Source organism: Acomys minous (assembly GCF_964271855.1).
Source record: "Acomys minous genome assembly, chromosome: 14".
In the NCBI taxonomy this organism is placed as follows: Eukaryota; Metazoa; Chordata; class Mammalia; order Rodentia; family Muridae; genus Acomys; species Acomys minous.
This window is the reverse complement of record NC_140496.1, coordinates 4,657,280-4,677,911: the sequence shown is the minus strand read 5'-3', so window position 1 is coordinate 4,677,911 and position 20,632 is coordinate 4,657,280. Positions and strand designations below refer to the sequence as shown.

The 20,632-nt window shown below is 51.3% G+C and overlaps 2 protein-coding genes across 2 annotated transcripts in view; one reads left to right on the top strand and one right to left on the bottom strand.

Moving 5' to 3' along the window:
* Nucleotides 1-17,986, bottom strand: part of ABCB10 (ATP binding cassette subfamily B member 10) — a gene marked incomplete at its 5' end in the record, with an annotated part of 29,639 nt that extends 11,653 nt beyond the window's left edge. Inside the window, 6 exons of the mRNA XM_084757085.1 lie at nt 1,411-1,546; nt 2,600-2,746; nt 3,927-4,061; nt 5,336-5,538; nt 6,817-7,017; nt 17,566-17,986. Coding sequence (XP_084613211.1) covers nt 1,411-1,546; nt 2,600-2,746; nt 3,927-4,061; nt 5,336-5,538; nt 6,817-7,017; nt 17,566-17,986 — 1,243 coding nt within the window. The remainder of the gene's footprint in view (nt 1-1,410; nt 1,547-2,599; nt 2,747-3,926; nt 4,062-5,335; nt 5,539-6,816; nt 7,018-17,565) is intronic.
* Nucleotides 17,985-20,603, top strand: LOC311583468 (uncharacterized protein; the record flags this gene model as incomplete). The annotated part of the gene is made up of 2 exons (XM_084757086.1): nt 17,985-18,593; nt 20,428-20,603. 2 exons carry the CDS (start codon nt 17,985-17,987, stop codon nt 20,491-20,493), a joined length of 675 nt encoding a protein of 224 aa, XP_084613212.1. The 3' UTR covers nt 20,494-20,603.
* Nucleotides 20,604-20,632: the final 29 nt, after the last annotated feature.

Below are 20,632 nucleotides of genomic sequence, written 5' to 3'. Positions count from 1 at the left end.
TCACCCAGGGCTAACTGTAAAGCTAACTTTGGTTGATAACAACAATGTGTCAACTTAGGCTCAGCAACTGGGTAACAAAGGGACCACTCTGGGAAGAGGATGACTGTTCCGAAACTAGGATGCTGGCAAACACTTTAAATGCAACAGTGTTGCTTTTTAACAAGAAGTCTAAGGCATCTGTAAATTCCAGGCCAGCCTGGCCTACAGAGCCAGTTCCTGGACAGTGAAGACTATGTAGAAAGCTTGTCTTCAAAAATAAATAAATAAATAAATAAATAAAGGGAGCTCGAAGGTTAGCACAAACTGCTCTTCCAGAGGTCCTGAGTTCAGTTCCCAGCAACCTACATGGTGGCTCACAACTGTCTGCAACATCAGTTCCAGGGAATCTGACACCCTCATACATGCAGGCAAAACACCAAAGCAAATACAGATAATAATAAATAAATCTAAAAGAAAACCCTCATTAAATATTTACATTTATCAAAATATGTATGTGTATATCAATGTACAAATGCTACTTTCAGCTTTTCCCAGAGAAACCTCCCCTTGTAGTGAACAGCAGCAAATACAAAGACTCAGCCATGATGCTAAAAACCAGTGAGAGATCCAGTTGAGAGCACAGGCCTAAGCAGGGCTTTTATGTCACCTCCGCTAAAGGTCAGGAGCATTCGCGAAAGGCTCAGGGCAGGACAGGAGGAGGAAGGGCTGTCCAACGCTATTGTCTGGGCACCACGAGCCTTTGCCACCATGAACTCATAGGAGCTGTGGGGCCAGACACTCAGCCTGCGGGAGACTGGCCCTGCAATGGCCCCTACCACAGAGTCTGGGAAGGGGGATGTCACTGTCTTCATCTGTCACCCACCGCTACCCAGAGTCACATGGACAGACAGCCCAGGTTAAACTTGGTGGGACACAAACAGCACAAATGCTCACGAGCGTGGGGAAGAGATTTGTAGAGAAGGGGAGGTGGCAGGCATGGCAGGGAGAGAAGAGAGGGTGAGGGAAAGACTCAGAATGCACTAGCTACATGGTATCAACCTGTCAAAGAACAAAATAAAAATGACAGCAATGTACTATTAATTCTGAGGAGTGAGAGGAAAGAGGGACTGAGTGTGGACAGTTAAGACTCTGGGCAGCAAAATGTGTGAGGTGAAACTATCTGGACTCTGGTCTCCGTCACTCCAGCCAACCATCCTGCTCTCCCCTGGGAACAGGGAGACACATTCTGTAATAGCAGGCTGGGAAACGCAGCTCCCCGAGCTGAGAAAGGACACAAGGGGCCCAAATTTCCCAACGGGGACCTGCTCACCCACTCGCCTAAGGTTGCTTAAGGGAACAGCACGGAAAGAGCGCCTGTTCAGTGGGGCCTGTTTTCAGGGTGTAGCCTCAAAGCCTGTTTATATGCTGTACCTCCGATGCTCAGTCCAACCCAGAAAGCATACATGAGGAAGGAGGAGAGCTCGCCCACCGTCATGTGAGCACTGCCCATCAGCAGGCCTCCCTTGTACAGGACCGACAACACAATCAGGTTTCCTGAGAGCCCAGCCTATAGGGGGAGGAAAACAAAGACATCAGTGGGACCGAAGGCCTCTCAGGCACAAAAGTATAAACTAGGCCTCTGGCTCCTATTTTTTTTTTTTTTTTTTTTTTAGTTTTTTCGAACCAGGGTTTCTTTGTGTTGCTCTGCCTGTCCTGTAGACCAAGCTGACCTCTGCCTCCCGAGTGCTGGGATTACAGGCGTGTGCTTTGGCTCACTTTTAATATGTAAAATTTCCCACAAAACATTTTGAAATATTTACAACAGTGAAGCAAATTCTTGCATCCCCACAGAAGCTTGGATGTCATTGGCCCTCAAGCTATTTCCCCAACTTGTGAGTGAAGAGAGCAGCAGCGAGGCCTCCCTGGGTGGCGATGAGTCTGCAGGGTCCGCGCTCTGAGGAGATGTTATCCACACAGAGCCGCAGCCGCTAAGCTCTGCTCTGAGTCTCTGCGAGCGCGGGGTCCCTACTGCCGCCTTCTCTCAACTGTCACTTCACAGTCCACCGCACAGCCTGAGGCTCTCTCCAGTTCAGACAGAAATGTTTCAGTTTTCTCACTATGCAGTTCTGGCTGCCACAAACTCGTTACGTAGACCAGGCTGGCCCCCACTTACTACCTTCTGAATATGCCCAGCACACATGGTGGTTTTCTATTCAGGGTTTCTGGGTACTTTGTGACCAGTTTCTTCTACTTTCTTCTAGAATGTACTAAAGTGATATAATCCTCAACAGGATTAGCCAAATGAGGTTACATCTGAAGGACCCAGAAGCCTGTGTAAGCATATGTGTAGCCCAGTCCTAAGGTCCACAGAGCACAGCACTCAATGTCAGAGGCTCTCAAAGCTGCCCAGTCACACACTGGGGACAGCACCAGCTCTCACACACACTACTTTTTCTCTGATTCCACTTTCTTTTCTTTCTTTTTTATTTTTTTCTCTTCTTCCATAAAAACAGCTTAAAGTTCAAGTCATTCTTAGGGGTGAAATAAAATCATCTTTACTATGTCAAGAGCCACAGAGTGAAAATCCCTGCACTCTCACTGCCCACAACAATCTACTTACTGCTCCAAAGAAGCCGGCCCGTGCGAAGGCCTCCTTCCGCGCCAGTTGCAGCAGCTGGCCCACGTGGCCGGTGTACTTCTCCACTTCCGTCATCTCCTTCCCAAACGCTCGGATGGTTCTTATGTTTCCAATTCGCTCCTCAGCTAGCTGTGAGAATCCAAACCCGTGGTAAGGGCCAGGAAGATGCTCAGCAGCGAACAATGCTTGTTGCTGTTGCAGAGCATCTAGGTTTGCTTCCCACCATCCCCGTCCTGGAGGATCCGATGCCTTCTCTCTTCCACAGGCACTAGGCACACAGGGAGCACACACACAGACATGCAGACAAAACTCACACACACACACACACACACACACACACACACACACACACACACACACACACACACACACAGAGCTAAGGGAGGAGTGTCACACTGCTATTGACAGCTCATAACTGTCTCTAATTGCAGCTTCAGAGCATCAAATGCCCTCTTCTGGCTGTTGAGGGTAACTGCATATATGTATACACACCCCTTCCTTACATGTTATTAAAAAATAAAATAAATCTTTTTCTTTTTTTTCTTTTTTCTTTTTTGGTTTTTTTTCAAGACAGGGTTTTTCTGTGTAGCCTGGGCGATCCTGGACTCACTTTGTAGACCAGGCTGGCCTCGAACTCACAGTGATCCGCCTGCCTCTGCCTCCCCAGTGATGGGATTAAAGACATGCGCCACCACGCCCAGCAATAAATCTTTTTAAAATGAGGACAGTGCTTTGCAGTCTGCTTTACTGGGTTAGTACAGGACACAGTGCTAGCTAGACACGTTTCCAAAGCATATTAGCTTCTTTTGTTCAAAGAAAAGGTTTAGACTAATCTCAAATTCATGATCCTCCTGCCTCAGGCTCCAAATGTTGGGCTTCCAGGCGTGTCCCATCACAGCTGGTCACATGCACTTTTTGTCCTACCATAACAGTGATAGGAAACAGTGAGAAGCTGACACAAGCCAGGTATGGGCTCATAACTGTAACAGTACTGGGAGGCCGAGGCCGTGGGATTACCATGAATCTGAGGCCAGCCTTGGCTGTATAGTGAGTTCCAGGCCAGCCTGGGAAATGCAACAGCAGACTGGACACACTCTGGGGTGAGTGGCTAGACAGGTCCAGAGCATTTCCCACCTTACTGAGGTGTCTCTGGGAGAAAACATTTGTTGCTTGTTTCTTTGCCTCGTTTCCAGCTCGTGCTTGAAAGGAACACAGCATACACATCATGCATTCTGCCCGCTGCCCTGGGCCTCACACCTAGCGTAGACACACACATACACACACACTCACACACACAGGAGGTCAGTACCTGTGTGGCTTGTGCCAAAGAGTCCTGTGTGGCTTTTGACAGTTTCCGTAGATACCGCCCATAGATCACAGCGAGGACAGAGATTGGGGGTACCACACCAAGGACAAAGGTGGCCAGACTGGGTGACACAAAAAACTGTCAAGGACAAAAGGTAAAAGATAAGAACATCTGTGCCTTGAAGTGGCAAGACATCCTCAGACCTACTGTGTATAGCCCGGAAGCCACTGTCTCCAAGCCAGGACTCCTCTTTGGGTTGGATTTTCCTGGCATCTTTGATCCTTATGAAACCCAACATCAAGCCGGGTGTGGTGGCGCACACCTGTGATCCTAGCACTTGGGAGGCAGAGGCAGGAGGATCTCTGTGAGTTCGAGGCCAACCTGGTCCATAAAGCTAGTCTAGGACAGCTAAGGCTACACAGAGAAATCTTGTCTCAAAAAAAACCAACAAAACAAAACAAAGCCCAACATCAAAGCTGGGTGTGATGGCGCACACCTTCAATTCCAGCACTCAAGAGGCAGAGGCAAGTGATCTCTGAGTCAAAGGCTAGCCTGGTCTACATGGTAAGTTCCAGGCCAACCAGGTCTACATAGTGAGACCCTGTCTCAAAATCAAAACTAGCACAGAAACCCAAGGTGGGCATACTACCAAGAAGTGTGCCTGCAGCTGCTGGAGGAAGGATGTAAACTGCATGTCCTCTGGCCAGTTCTAGCATGTTCTAGTCTGTCAGAACACATCTTCAGCAGCTCGGAGAGGGCCAGATGCAATGAGGCCTGCTGGGCTCTGCACTGGTCAAACTGCATCGCGAGATCTAAGGTTGGGTATAGTCACCCTAAGGGTGTCGCTTCCACTTAAATCAACAGGTCAGAGAGGTCACCAAAGTGCTGCACGTTATCTGCAGCTGAAACAGAGCTCAGTACACACTGGGGAACACTCTGCCAACTGAATTACAACCCTAGCTCTCCTTCTGCTGTTTAGCCCTGTCCCATGAACCTGATACTCGCAAGTGACTCAGGCCAGCAGGGTGGCTTGGAACACAGATGCTACCTGGGGAGCGAGCTGCGATGGGCTGAGCCCTCTGAGAAAAGCAAGCCATCTGTGGAGAGCAGGCCACGCTGCAGGGGCCCAGAGGATGAGGTCTACCTCTTGAACCTGACGCACGGTTCTCAAAGGCGCTCCTTGGCCTGGCATTCTTGGCTGTCCTCAGTCCGTCTTAGAAACCTTCAGGAAAAGCCACTCTCCAAATGGTCCTGACTCAGTAGAGATACTGGCCTCCCGGGCCCCGACAGTCAGGGCAGCGGTCTTGCTGCTCTACGTTACAGAGTGGCAAGAACGTCTCAAGCCCTCGAGCTCAACAGCCCTGGTCCTAAGAGCCCTGACAGAAAGCACAAGGAGGAAGAGGCTGGCCTACCATCATGCCGACACCGACCGAGGCCTGGGCACCCGCCCTCAGTCCGTCGGACAGGTTTTCAGTCACTGAGCGACCCAGGAGTGCGGTATCCGAGGAGAGGCGGTTGATCAGTTCTCCTGTGCGGGTCTTGTCAAAGAAGGCAACCTCTTGCCTTAGGATAGAGGAGAAGAGTGAGGTGCGCAGCCTGTTCACGATGCTCTGACCTGCGAAGCAAACAGGACAGCCTGCTGTGCACGTAGCCACCTGCCACTCACGGGGCAGCCCCCAACAAGCTGTTTAACTAGCCTAGCATGAAAGGCAGTCTGCAGCCGGAGCCTAACAGCTCGGTGGGTCCTGGCGTGGGATGGACTCATACAGGCCTGGCGTGCTAACTTCCTGTTAGTAACTACAGACCTTGGGGACAAAGCGAGGAGACAGTGATGAAGATGGAGACAGTGATAAAGGTACCTTTGACTAGCAAGGTGAAGGTCCTTGCCGTGTGAGCCTCATGACCTGACTCATCAGCCTAGAAACCCATGTTTCCCTCATGCCTGCACATGTATGTAAACATATCCTAACAACAATAAATAATAAAGCCGGGCATGGTGGCGCACACCTTTAATCCCAGCACTCAGGAGGCAGAGGCAGGAGGATCTCTGTGAGTTCGAGGCCAGCCTGGTCTACAAAGCGAGTCCAGGACAGCCAAGGCTACACAGAGAAACCCTGTCTCAAAAAAAAAAAAACAAAAAAAAAAACAAAAAAAAAACCAATAAATAATAATACATGTTTTTTTTTAAGTGTTTTTTTCAAGACAGGGTTTCTCTGTGAAACAGCCCTGGCTAGCCTAGACTCGCTTTGTAGACCAGGCTGGCCTTGAACTCACATTTTAATTTTTAAAAAAGTTTTTAAAAGATTCCTTTATTTATTATTATGTATACAGTATTCTGCCTGCATGTCCACCTGCACACCAGAAGAGGGCATCAGATCACATTATAGATGGTTGTGAGCCACCATGTGGTTGCTGGGAATTGGACTCAGGACCTCTGGAAGAGCAGGTGGCGCTCTTAACCACTAAGCCATCTCTCCAGCCCCATTTTAACTTTTTTAAAGGTAACATGATCCTTGGCATGTGAGGAGCATCACATGCCTGGAACACCAATCAAATCCTGACTAGCTGCCCCTACATGAATTGCACTTTGCAACGCAGGAACAGGTTAACTGCCCAGAGATCATCTTACTAGCCTTGTAGACAAGGAATGCAGTCCCAGGCTGCCAGGGCCGGGGAGGTTCTCTGCCTGCTGAAGAGATACCACTGAGGTCCCAGCCCAGTAGCTACACAACGGCATGAGCGGAGGCCTGACCACAGCAGGGAGGGAGAGTACTGGCCGATCCTAACGCCTTCTTGGTGGGACATGAGGTCTGAATGCAATATTAGGAAGAGATGGGGCCAGGGAAGAGAGTCCCTGACTCTACCCCAGGTCCTGTCAGCTAATGAGACTGACCTGAAGCCTGCATGAGGTAGACACGGACGGCGTTCGCAGCAGCACCACAGAGGAACACACAGGTGAGTCCAGCACAGAGGCGGGTCAGGCTGGCGGCATAGTCCCCGCTGGGGTTGGTGTAGATGACGTCAATGATCCTCCCAAGGAAGAAAGGGGCGGACATGGTGATGACGCTGGACACAGCAAGAAAGCCAACAGCAGCTGGAAGACAGGAGCAGCACACAGACTCGCACCGCAGCACAGGGCCGCAGACCTACACCGGCCTCCGTGGCTTCTGCTCCCCCGTCAGCGGGCCTGACTAAAGGAAGGAGCAAGAGGCGTGGCGACTGAGGGGACGCGTGTGCCCAGCCAGCCAGGAGATGCCATGGCGTGTGCTTTCCTTCCTTGCTAGGAGTACCTCAGGCCAACCATGGGCGTTCGCCTGGACGCCCTCCTGTCTTCTGGTCTTTGTGCTCATTTCAGGTGCTGCTCCTCCTGAATTTCTGCTATGGTTTCCCTGGCATCCAACTGCACCTCAGCTGGATGGTCAGACTATCCAGGGAAAGCTACGTTTTGTGTATGTGAGGGAAGGGAAGCTTTTCTGAGGCAAAGTCTAACTCTGTAGCCCAGGCTGGCTCACTATGTAGCCCAGGTTTGGTCTTGACCCTCCTGTGACACTACCTCAGCTTTTTGAGTGCTAGGAGTATAGGTGTATGGCTTAACGCCCTTGACTGTGTTCGGTACTTCAAAGCTCTCTGCATAAGCTTTGGAGAGCAGTTCCTGGGATCTGCCCGCATCCCCACAGTTACTGCTGTGGGGAGTAAGGCAAGACAGAACAACAACTAGGAAACAGCTGTCCATGAAAGTAAACAACAGTTGGGGGGGCAGCTCTAGCCAGGTGTGGTGACGAACGCCTGTAATCCCAGCTCTTGGGAGGCAGAGGTGGAGGCAGAGGCACATCTCTGAGTTCAAGGCCAGTATGGTCTACACAGAAAGTTGCTTTAAAAAAAAAAAAGACTGGGCGATGGTGGCACAGGCCTTTAATCCCAGCACTCGGGAGGCAGAGGCAGGTGGATCGCTGTGAGTTTGTGGCCAGCCTGGCCTACAAAGTGAGTCTAGGACAGCCAAGGCTACACAGAGAAACCTTGTCTCGAAAAAACAAACAAACAAACAAAAGACTTATTTATGTATATAAGCACTCTATTACATGCATGCCTGCATGTCAGAAGAGAGCATCAGGCAAAAGAGGGTACCAGATTCCATCATAGGTGGTTATGGGCCACCATGTGGGTGCTGGGAATTGAACTCAGGACCTTTGGATGAGCAGCCAGTGCTCTTAACCGCTGAGCCATCTCTCCAGCCCCTCTACACAGCAAGTTTCAAGCCAGCCAGGGCTACATAATTGGCTAAAGCAAGCAATGAAAATTCTAAGAAAATCCAGTTAAAAAGAACACACAGCACAGACAACTACATCCATAGGAAAATGAAGACAAATCACAGGACAGACACTCTTTTCACTCATGAGACTGACAAGCGTCGCACGCTCACAGCGATGAAGGTGAAGCTGTGGGAAGGAGGCAGCCACTCGTGTTGGTGGGAATGTACCCGGCACTGACGAAGGAACAAGTTTCCACCAGCAACATGTGAGATCATATGTGGGATTGTGAGAATTTCACTTACACACATCCATAGGAAGTAGAGGAAAATAACTTCAAGGATGTGGGATTACAGCATCACTCATGTCAGCAAAAGAATCTTTATCTGGGCTGGAGAGATGGCTCAGAGGTTAAGGGCACTGACTGCTCCTCCAGAGGTCCTGAGTTCAATTCTCAGCAACCACATGGTAGCTCACAACCATCTATAATGTGATCTGATGTCCTCTTCTGGCCTGCAGGTGTACATGCAGGCAGAACCCTGTATATGTAATAATAAATAAATCTTAAAAAAAAAAAAAAAAAAGAATCTTTATCTTACACATCCACCCTAACAGGGTGAGCTGGATCTACTACAGAGAACATATAAACATTAGGCCACCAGTAAAAGGAAGAGCTGCTACCTTTGTGGGTACCTGCTTGGAATCATTCAGCAAGATGTATCATAGGAACTGGGCATTATGACACAGGGCTGATATCCAGGAGGATCACAAGTTCAAGTCTAACCTCAGCTACAGAGTAAGTTCAAGACCAGGCTAGGAAGTTAATGAGGCACTGCCTCTATAAAAAGGACTCTGGATGTAGCTAAGTGGTCGAGCACTTGCCCAGCAGGTGTGAAGCCATAGGTTCAATCCCCAGTACTGCTAAAGCAGAGGAAGATGACAGACACACAGACAGGCAAAGACAAACAACTGGGTAATAAACAAGCCCTGTCACTGTGAATTCGAGGCCAGCCTGGTCTACAAAGCAAGTCCAGGACAGCCAAGACAGAGAAACCCTGTCTCGAAAAGACAAAACAAAACAAACAAATAAACAAACAAGTCCTGGACAACAATATTAGCATGTGGGGTGTTTCCCTCTTTTTCCCTTCCTCGGACTTTGTGAGTACACAACATTTTAGGAAGAGCAGCGCAGGCTCCTTTTACGAGTGGCGCTGTGACTGGGTACAGGGTGGGTCTGCCTCCTCTGGGCTTCTCTGGTTTGGAAGCCTTGCTGGTTTATGGCAGGGCTGTCTGTGAACCCAGGAAGAGTGCCTGGCCCCACCTGCAGTGGAGGGTGCTTCTTTCTCCTTGGGCTAGCGCTCGCACTTCAGCTAAAGAGATCATCCTAGCTTAGGCCTGAGAGAGCGTGGACCAGTGAGGGAGCGGAGCAAGAGGAGAGAGCATTGGGACAAGGCTTCTAAGCAGGCAATAGGCCTTGCTGTCTTCATTCCAATAGCCTCTCAGAGGGCCAGCCCAGAGCCTCTCTTCAGAGGGCCAGCCCGGAGCCTCTCCTCAGAGGGCTAGCCCAGAGCCTCTCTTCAGAGGGCCAGCCCGGAGCCTCTCCTCAGAGGGCCAGCCCAGAGCCTCTCCTCAGAGGGCCAGCCCAGAGCCTCTCCTCAGAGGGCCAGCCCAGAGCCTCTCCTCAGAGGGCCAGCCCGGAGCCTCTCCTCAGAGGGCCAGCCCAGAGCCTCTCCTCAGAGGGCCAGCCCAGAGCCTCTCCTCAGAGGGCCAGCCCAGAGCCTCTCCTCAGAGGGCTAGCCCAGAGCCTCTCTTTAGAGGGCCAGCCCAGAGCCTCTCTTTAGAGGGCCAGCCCGGAGCCTCACTCGCAGCGAGGACACCTGACACTGCTTCCTGCCCTTCACTTCTCTCCTGGTTTCCATGTTGGCATTGTACCACTGGCTCACTATTTCTGCCCGTTTTGCCCGCTGCTGTAACCTCACCACCCTCACCTACAGCACACAGCAGGAGCTCAGTCACTGAAGGAGCACACTGGACTTTGGCAAGGGAGGCGGTAATGTACCTTTCCCGAGCAAAGTCCTTTGCCAGCTCAACAGGGAAGATCAGACCTGGCCACTCAGGGAGTCTACTTGCCGGTTGTCAGAACCCACAATCAAAAGTGAAAAAAAAAAAAAATCAGGGACTGAAGAGACTCAGCAGTTAAGAGCACTGGCCCTTGCAGAGGACCTGTTGAATTCCTAGCACCCACACGGTGGCTCACAACCATCCGTACTCCAATTCCAGAGGATCCAGTGCCCTCTTCTGACCTCTGCAGGAACCAGGCACACATGTGGTGCACTTGCATATACATGTCACCCATAAGAAATAAATAAACCTTTCTTTAAAAATGAATGGGCTGGAGAGATGGCTCAGCAGTAAAGAGCACTGGCTGCTCTTCCAGAGGTCCTGAGTTCAGTTCCCAGCAACCACATGGTGGCTCACAACCATCTATGAGGTCTGGCGCCCTCTTCTGGTGGGCAGGTGTAAATGCAGGCAGAACACTGTATATGTAATAAATAAATCTTTAAAAAAAAGAGCTCCAGGCCATCCTGAGCTATGTGTGGAGTGTGAGGCCATCCTGGAATACATACCTTTAAACAAAACAAAACAAACCAGCACAACCTACAGTCTCAATCTAGAGGGTAAAGCAGCTCCCGAGACACAGTGGCGGGGCAGGGGGAGTGGTGGCCCCTAGCTCTTTTCTTCCCTTTCCTTCTTTTTTTCCCTTTTCATTTTGAGACACGGTCTTGCTAGCCTGGAACGCATCTATACGCCAGTTTGGGCTTGAACTGGCAGTGGTCCTTCTGCCTCTGCCTCCCGACCACTGGGATTTTAGGTGTGAACTCCCAGGCTTCTCTAGTTTCCTAAATCACAGGAAGAGTCTGCACTTTGTGAATGGGATCCGAGGTCTTTTTTTTTTTTTAATCATTTATTTTTATTTTATGTGCATTGTATGTCTACAGGTGTCAGATTTTGGAGTTACAGACAGTTGTGAGCTGCCATGTGGGTGCTGGGAATTGAACCCGGGTCCTCTGGAAGAGCAGGCAGTGCTCCCAAGCGCTGAGCCATCTCTCCAGCCCGGGATCCGAGTTCTCACACAGCAGCGACTCCCTGACAAAGAGGAGGGGGAAGCTGGTGTGGTGAAGCACATCTGGAATCCCAGAACTCAAAAGGCAAGTTCCGGGCCAGCCTGGGCTACCCAGCCGGCCCCAGGTCCACCACGCTTACACAGTGAGACGGTGTCTGGAAAAAAGAAGGGGAACAGGGGGGCTTTTAGCGGAACCCTAGCATAGTCCACTTATTTATCCATTCATTCATTATTTGTTTAAAAGTCTTAAGATCTATCTTACTGCTGGGCGGTGGTGGCGCACGCCTTTAATTCCAGCACTCGGGAGGCAGAGGCAGGTAGATCTCTGTGAGTTCGAGGCCAGCCTGGACTACAGAGCAAGCCCAGGACAGCCAGGGCTACACAGAGAGACCCTGTCTCGAAAAAACAAAAACAAACAAAGACTTATTTTAATTTATACATATGCATGTTTTGCCTGCATGCTTGTATGTGTACCACGTACATTTGGATCTCTTTGACGGAGGGAGGGTGTTATGCATGTTTATGAACCACACACGGGTCCTAGGAATCACACCCAGGCCCTCTACAAGAGCCGCTAGGGCTGTGCCATCTCTCTAGGCCTTATTTATTTATTTATTTATTTATTTATTTATTTATTTATAGTGGTTTGAATGAAAAGGGCCCCCTATGGGCTGGAGAGATGGCTCATCGGTTAAGAGCCCTGGCTGCTCTTCCAGCGGTCCTGAGTTCAATTCCCAGCAACCACATGGTGGCTCACAGCCATCTATAATGAGATCTGGTGCCCTCTTCTGGCTGTAGGTGTACATGTAGGCAGAACACTGTATAGGTACATAATAAATAAATAAATCTTTAAAAAAAAGAAAAGAAAAGAAAAGGGCCCCCTAGGCCCATAGGGAGCAGCACCATTAGGGGCTGTGCCCTTGTTGAAGTAGGTGTGGCTTTGGAGGAGGTGTGTCACGCAAGCCTGGCCAGAGTGTCACTATCACCTCCTGCTGTCTTCCAATCGGGAAGTAGGACTCTTGGCACCTTGTCCGCCCGCTGGCTGCCATGCTCCCCACCATGACTGACTAACCCTGGGAACAGAAGCCAGCCCCAATTAAACCGTGTCCTTTGTCAGAGTTGCAGCGGCCATGGTGGCTCCTCCCAGCAATGAAATGCTAACGAAGAGGCTGATTTTATTTTACTGGCTTTTTAAGAGTCTGTGTAGTCTTGGCTGTTTTGGAATTCACTCTATCGAACTCAGAGACTCGCCTGCCTCTGCCTACTGACTGCTGGGGTTAAAGGCCAATTCATTTATTTTTAAATATATATATATACACACACACACATACTTTGATTTTTTTTCTTTTTTTGGAGACAGGGTTTCTCTATGTAGTCCTGGCTGTCCTGGAACTCCCTCTGTAGACCAGGCTGGCCTCGAACTCAGAGAGCTGCCTAAGTGCCTCCCAAGTGCTAGGATTAAAGGCGTGCACCACCATGCCCGGCTCCAGTTCCAAATTTACTTATTTATTTTTGAGACAGGGCTTCATGTAGCCTACGATAACCTTAACTAACCACACAGCCAAAGGTGACAATTCTGCCCCTACCACCTGCTCTAGAAAGCTGGGATTAGGAGGGTGTGCCAGGTTTTACGCAGAGCTGGGATCAATCCCAGGGCTTTGTGCGTGCTAGGCCAAGCACCCTGCCAGCTGAGCTATTATTACATCCCAACCTCAGGTGTATGTGCCCCCTATTGTGTGCCCCTTCGTATTACAATCTGAATGTAAATAAAATGGATTTGGTCATCTGGGTTCTTGGAATCAAGGTTCTGCCGTGTGGGGCTGTGATATATTAGGCTCCACCCCAAATCCTAGCCCTCGCTCAGCTCACTAGGAATTCGCCACCTTGTCTCTGTACCACAGTGCAGCCTCCACTGCTGTCCTGCAGCCCGGTGGGCCCCAGCGCTGCTACTGCTGTTTCCTGCCTGATCCTCCCAAGTGCATGGCCACCATCCTCACCCTACTGAGTCCTGGCAGTCAGAGAGGCCAGACCCAGGACATGCAGATGGCCTCAGGCTGCACCTTAGGCCTGGGAGGCCAGAGGCCGAGCAGGGTCAGGAAAGCTGGCTCTAGAGAGGAGGCAAAGAGGACCAAAAAACCCTGGCTCTGCTACCGTGTCTGCCCTAACATGTCTCTCAAATCCTCTGTGCCTCAAATCTTCCTCCTATAAACATTTTAACAGCAGCGTCTTCCATGGAGCTGCTGTGAGTGGATTAGACACACGGAAGGCATCTGGTAGCTGTCGTCTCAGAAATGACCTGTGCTTTGACTCAGCCCAGAGGTAACTCAGCTGCCCGCCTCTCAGAGACCAGAGACTGGAAGGGAAAAGGCAAAGAGGCAGCTCCCTCGGGAGGGTGAGAGCTGCTAGCAGACACGCTGGGGTCTTGGGGGGACAGGGAGACATTCTCAGAGATGATGTGGATGTGACAGGGAACAGGACAGAGGACAGATGGGAGATGAGGTGAACCACCGACCCTAAGCTGAGGGAAGACGTGAAGATAGGGGGTTGAAAGCCTAGAATAAAGCTGAGCAGGAAACAGGGGTCCAGGAAGTACTCAGATCCCTGGAGTAACCCACCCCACCCCACCCCGCATCACAGGCTGTTCCTCTTGCCCCTTAGCCCCGTCCTGATGGGCCAGTGCTCTATCTGGGCACCAGGAAGCAGCGGGTATAGGCAGCCGCCAACCCTTCCTCGCCATCTTTAACTATGGTCCCTCCGCAGACACGTCTACAACAGCCAGCCTCAAACTCTGCCCCAGTTCCAGGCAGGCGTCGGCTTTTGAGAACAGTCAGTACCTCACACTCTCCAGCCCTTACAGTAGCACAGGAGAGCGGCAGGCCCGGAGTCTCGCGTGTCTGCACTGTATGAAACACGACAGGAAGAAAGTAGAAAGGCAGCCTAGCTAGGACCCCACCCTATGAGCCAGGAGCCCCAGAACTCTAGGTATCCTCTCTTCTCGGGGCGCTGCTCCCTGGGAGAGCTGAGCCCTAGCCTCCTATCTGCTATGCACACAGGAGCCTGCACAGGTGCCCCTCCCACTCTCTGCTCATCCTGATGGTCCTGGGCTCAGCACCTTCTGAGGTGCCTTGTGGCCAAAGTGATAAGAGTAATAAGACTTATCAGTGCAGAGAGGCACTGGGCAGTGCAGCAGACTTAGCGATACCAAGGCGGCTGACATGCTGAAGGAGCGGGCACTGAGAGCAGGCGCTGTCCTGCTGCTTCTGTGGGCAAGCATCTGCAGACATGCCAACCAGGAGGCCCTGACTGCCAAGTTTTGGATACTTAACTTCAAAGTCTTCTGGGGGACCAAACTGCTGAGGAGGATGGGAGGAAGGGGTATTCCTGAAACACACCCCACAGTTCTGTGAGGTTTATTTTCTCTAAAATTAGAACACTAACATCAGAACCCAGAGGTGGCGGCACACACCTTCAGACCGGCCTGGTCTACAGAGTGAGTTCCAGGATAACCAGGGCTATACAGAGAAACTTCTCAAAAAGCCAGGGTGGGGGATGAGGGGGTGGGGAGAAGGAAGGAAACAAAGGGAGGGAGGGAGGGAGGGGGGAGGGAGGGAGGGAGGGGGGAGGGAGGGGGAGGGAGGGGGGAGGGAGGGGGGAGGGAAGGAGGGAGGGGGAGGGAGGGAGGGAGGGGGGAGGGAGGGAGGACTAACATGGGAATTTCATCTCTTATCATCTGCTTTTGAGACTTTCAAGAAATAATGACAAGACCTGATAGCTCATGATCTCAGCACTTGGCACACGGAGGCGGGAAGAATGCTGTGTGTTTGTAAGTCAGCTTGGGCTACAAAGTGTCTCAAAACTCAGACAGACAGAAAGACAGAAAAACAGACACAAGCAATGTCTCTGCCCCCCCCCACCCCACCCCCCACCCCCCGGCATCTCAGAGCTGTGGCAACTAACGGTGCCCACCACTCCCTTTTACTTCCAGCAGCACCAACCCGCAGACGGGCTTTACCCTATGACTTCTGAGGAAAATATAGGCTACATAAAGAGCTCTTCTTCACACTTCCTGAAGACAGAATATATTTATTACCTACTTAGAAAGCCTTGAGAATGTCTAGCACTTAGGGGTTTGAGGCAAGAGAGCTCAAGTTAGAGGCCTGCCTGGGCTACAGACTCTGCCTCAAAACCAAACCCGCTATCCAGTGCAGGAAGCCTGTTTCTCATACACTGGACGTATCAGGGGCCGACTGACAGCTCCAATGATGGACATTGGTGCCATTTCTGTCTTATTTAATGGGGTCTTCACAGCATGTTGGCACGGCAGGACAAGTGGGGACAGGTCACAGAGATGACAGGCACAGGCACAGAGGGAAGGACTAGCTGCACCAGCAAAGCCTCACTCCCTAAAACTTTGAGATCTGAAGTTTCATAAGCCGAGGTTCCTGCCTCAGCCCCTCATAGTCAGCGCAACCCAGTGGCCAGGGTCTTCAGAGGGCACCATGCGCACTCTCTGCTCTCTGCTCTCCTCCCCCCACAAATGTCTTTTAAACCTAGTTTGGGGGCCGGGCGTGGTGGTGCACACCTTTAATCCCAGCACTCAGGAGGCAGAGGCAGGCCGATCGCTGTGAGTTCGAGGCCAGCCTAGTCTACAAAAGTGAGTCTAAGATAGCCAAGGCTACACAGAGAAACCCTGTCTCGAAAAATGAAAACAAAAAACAAAAAACCAAAAAACAAAAACCTAGTTTGGGAGGCTCACACCTATAATGCCAGCACTTGAGAGATGGACAAAAGGATCAGAGTTCAAGGCCGTCCTCAGCTACAGAGTGAGGTTGAGGCCAGCTTAACCTACATTAAACCTGTCTCAGTAAAACACAGACGAGGGGGCTGAAGAGATAGCTCAGTGGTTAAGGCTGCTTCCAGGGAAACCAGGTGTTCTGGGTTCAAGTCCCAGCACCCACATGGCAGCTCACAACTGTCTGTAACTCCATTTCCAGGGGATCTGACAGACACACATGCAGGCAAAGCATCAATGCACATAAAGTAAAAATAAAAAATTCATTACAAAATAAATAAAATGGCGGTCCTTAAAAGATAGGCCAGAAGAAAATGACTTTTTCCATTAAAACCCACAAAAACCATAATACTATGTAAAATGTGGGCTGAGAAATGGCTTAGCAGTTAAGAGCACTGGCTGCTCTTCCAGAGGCTCCTGGTTCAATTCCCTGCACCAATATGGCAGTTACAATTGCCTGTAACTCCATTTCCAGGGGATCCGACTCCCTCAAATAGATATGCATGCGAGCAAAACACCAATGAGATGTGTATGTATGTGTACACACACACACACACACACACACACACACACACACACACACACGATGTGTCTTCTTATACCTAAGGACACCACATTAAAGATACCACGATCTCCTGACTCTTGTCGATGAGGTCCATGTGCTAAACTTAGTCCATGAGCATCCTCCTCCAAGCAGTCTCTCCCAGAGAGAGTAATTTGTACAGCAAGGGACTCAACAATTAACTTGAGGTCCTGTCTGCTTCAAGAGTTGTATGACAAGGTCTTTCCTCTTGCAAACCCTCATGCCCATTCCCATTTCATCTCTAATTCACATCCTGCACTAGGCAGGGAACCCCAGCAGGGCTCCACGAGTCAGCTTCCCACAGAGGAACGTAGATTTAGGGCTCTCTAGGTATCAGCAGGCCTTTGCTCCAGCCACCCCTCCAATGGCTGGTAAAAATGGGGAGTCACAGAATACTGTCATTTAGACTCAACCGATCCTGAATTCTTTATAAAAGTCATTCGTTGATTCGGTGGAGTTACCGAGTAGTTAGTGCCTGGTCTCACCACTTAGGAGGTGACAACCAAGATAAACTTCATGGTGCTCAGCTTCATCCTGAGAAATGTTGCCGGTTGCTTGTTAGCGTGCAGCCCTAGCTTTGGTTTTAAACACATTATAGATGTGTAATATAAAGTAGACAGAGCTTTGGAAAAAAACTTATGGCTTTGTTTGTCTGTTTGTTTGTTTGCCCTTAAAAGCAGAAGCTCCAGCTTACTCAGAGAATGCCTAAAGGCAGACAAGCTGGTGAAATACTCTGGTAACAGGCTCCACTGACCTCAGCCGGGGAGCGCCAGCCAGTTGAGAAAAGGCACCCATAGCCAGCCTCCCAACTGGTGTCGGCAGACCTGACCGCCCTTGTGGACACAGAGGGCAGGCCGGGGCCCACCCGCCGCCCGCTAGTGCCCCAGGGTTCCTACCTGACAGCCTCCCGCGCTCGGGGTGCACCAGCCCCAGGAGCTTCCATACTTCTGAGCGCCGGGTCGCCGCGGGCCGCCGCCGCGAGTCGTTGCCAAGACCTCGCACTCGGGTGGCTGCTGCCGGGACTCCCTGGAGTCTGGCGAACAGGGGATGCGCGGCGCGGGGTCCCGCCAGCACCCAGCACCTGCGCGTCCCTGCGGACCCGGCCCACCGCCCCACGCCTCCGGGCAGCCCCGAAAGGGGCGCGGGAAAGCCGAGGCCCGGGGTCGGCTCGCGGACTAGGGACGTCCACGCACGTACGAGCGGAGTCCACTCAGAAGCCAGCCATGTCCTAGAGGAGACCACCGCCGGGGCCCACGGACGCACGGCAGGGCCCCGGCGCGTAATCAGCAGCAGCGCCCTGGCATGGGGGGCGCGCATGGCGCTGCGTCTGCCCAGAAAGCGTCACCCGCCGGCCCGGCCGCACGCCCGGGGACCCTCCCGGCCCGGCCCGAGCGCTGGGCGGGGACGCAGGCGACGGCCCGCCCCTCCCGCCCCATCGGGCGGGCGCCCGGGCCGCGCCTTCCGCCGCGCAGGGACCACCCCTGGGCGGCGACCAGCCGGTAGCTCCGGGGGACGTGCCTTGTCCCCGCTGCTGTCTCAAGCGCCTGCGCCCGCGAGCTGCACGCGGAAGCTTTTTCGCGCTCCTGTGCCCTCCGCGGCTTGTGAACCTGGGAGCGTCCGAGCGCTTTCTCTAGCCGGCGACTGGCGGAGTGCGCACGCGCGGCGTCCAGGTTGCTGGCTACAAAACCCGGCTGAGACCATTGGGTGCTGGATGAGATACTTGGTCACTTTATTCCCCTTGGGCCGGCGCAAAGCCTCCGCTGTGGTGCGGGCGGCAGACAGTGGATCTGGAAGTCTTGGAGGAATGCGCAATGTAGGAAGTGCTGCAGAGACCGAGATCCCCGAGCCGCCTCGCCTTGGAGGCCTGGAGAGTGGAAGTGCGCCGGAGAACAGTGGTCTCAAGGAGACCCGTGGCGGGTGGCGGGTATCCTATGGAGGCCCGGGGTGAATAAGTGGGAGGGTCTATGGACTCCTAGATAGTTCACTGGACGAGAATGAAGTGCAAGTAACAGGCACTCACCACTGGCTAAATATGCGTGTAGTGGCGCATGTTTTAATCGCAGCACATGGGAGGCAGAGGCAGGCAGATCTCTGCGAGTTCAAGGCCAGCTTGGTCTATATAGTGAATTCCAGGACAGCCTGAGCTACATGGTGAGCCCTTGTCTTTAAAAAGGGACGGGGGCCTAGGTCCAGAGCTGGGGGGAGGGGAGGGCTTTCTTTGACTTGGACTCTCTTGCCAGTTTCTTTCTTTCTTCCTTTTTCTTTTCTTTTGTGTTTTTGGTTTTTCGAGAGGGTTTTTCTGTGTAGCCTTGGCCATCCTGGCCTCTCTCTTTGTAAACCAAGCTGGCCTCGAACTCACAGCGATCCGCCTACCTCTGCCTCAACGTGCTGGGATTAAAGTTTTGCGCCACACCCGGCCCTCTTGCCAGCTTTTCAATTACTTCCCCCTGGCGAGACTACCTCCCCCTTCACCCCCCAAATCCCAGGCAGGAGAGCCTTGCCAGGCCACAGGGAAGAGGAAGCCCTCAATCCTAACAGGGACTTGATGAGCAGGCAGGGATGGGAAAGGGGCTCCCCTTTTCTAGGGTAGGGTGGGTCTTAATAAACGGAGGGGTTCACAAAACAACCTCAGCACCAGTGTTTTAGTGCAATACTCCTAAAACCCAACACAAGGCGTGGGCAGGAGGGGAGGGGAAACCTTAGGAAACAAAACATCAGACTTTTAAATGCAGAATCCGTCTCCTAATTTCCCAGTCCCAACCCTGGAAAAGTAATTTATAAAATAGAAGTGGGAGGCGTCTGTAGATGGCTCAGAGGTTAACAGCACTGATCCAAAGGTTCTGAGATCAATTTCCAGCAACCACATGGTTGCTCACAACCATCTATAATGAGATCTGGTGCCCTCTTCTGGCATGCAGTACATGCAGGCATAATACTGTATACATAAAAAAAAAGTTTTTTTTTTCATTTAAAGGGCTGGAGAGTTGACTCAGTGGTTAAGAGCACTGTCTGCTTTTCCAAAGGTCCCAGGTTCAATTCCCAGCACCCACATGGCAGCTCACAACTGTCTGTAACTCCAAGATCTTACACCCTCACACCAATGCACATAAATTAAAATTAAATAAAAATATTTTTTTTAAAAAAAAGGAAAAGTGGGAGGCGTCTGGAGAGATGGCTCAGAGGTTAACAGCACTGATCCAAAGGTTCTGAGTTCAATTCCCAGCAACCACATGGTGGCTCACAACCATCTACAATGAGATCTGGTGCCCTCTTCTGGTGGGCAGGTGTACATGCAAATAGAACATTGTATACGTAATAAAATCTTTTTAAAAATTTAGAGTGGGAGGATGATGCAGTTGACAGAGCCTTCGCCTCTCATGAGCCAGGTCACCAAGTTCACACAGATGCAGAAAACACAAAAAACACACAGTTAGCAGCTGTTGTAGTTTATCTGGTTTGGTATGGTTTGCTTTTTTCCTCTCAGAAAATTTCTCAGGCCAGGCGGTGGTGGTGCACACCTTTAATCCCAGCACTTGGGAGGCAGAGGCAGGTGGATGGATCTCCCATGAGTTCCAGGGCAGCCTGGTCTGCAGAGTGAGTTCCAGAATAGCCAGAGCTACACAGAAAATAATAAAATAAAACAAAACTCTCAAAAATAAAAATTTATTTAAAAAACCAATAAAATGGTAAGAATGTAAAAATTTCCACATTTGTCTGATTACTGAGATTTCTGCCTTTTTTTCTGTTTTCACTCTCAGACAACACTTGAAGTTATGGGGTGGAGGGCGATGAGCAGCAGCGTGAGCGGGGTTCAGTCGCCTTGAATAAGTGCAACACGTGTGTTCTCCAGAGTGGCCGCTCGTCAGTGCAGGAGTTCTAAATGCCAAGGTGTCGCCATGGCTCCTGAGGACTCAGCTCCTTCCTGTGCCCCGCCCAGTCCTTGCTTCTCCTTCCTGTGCCCCG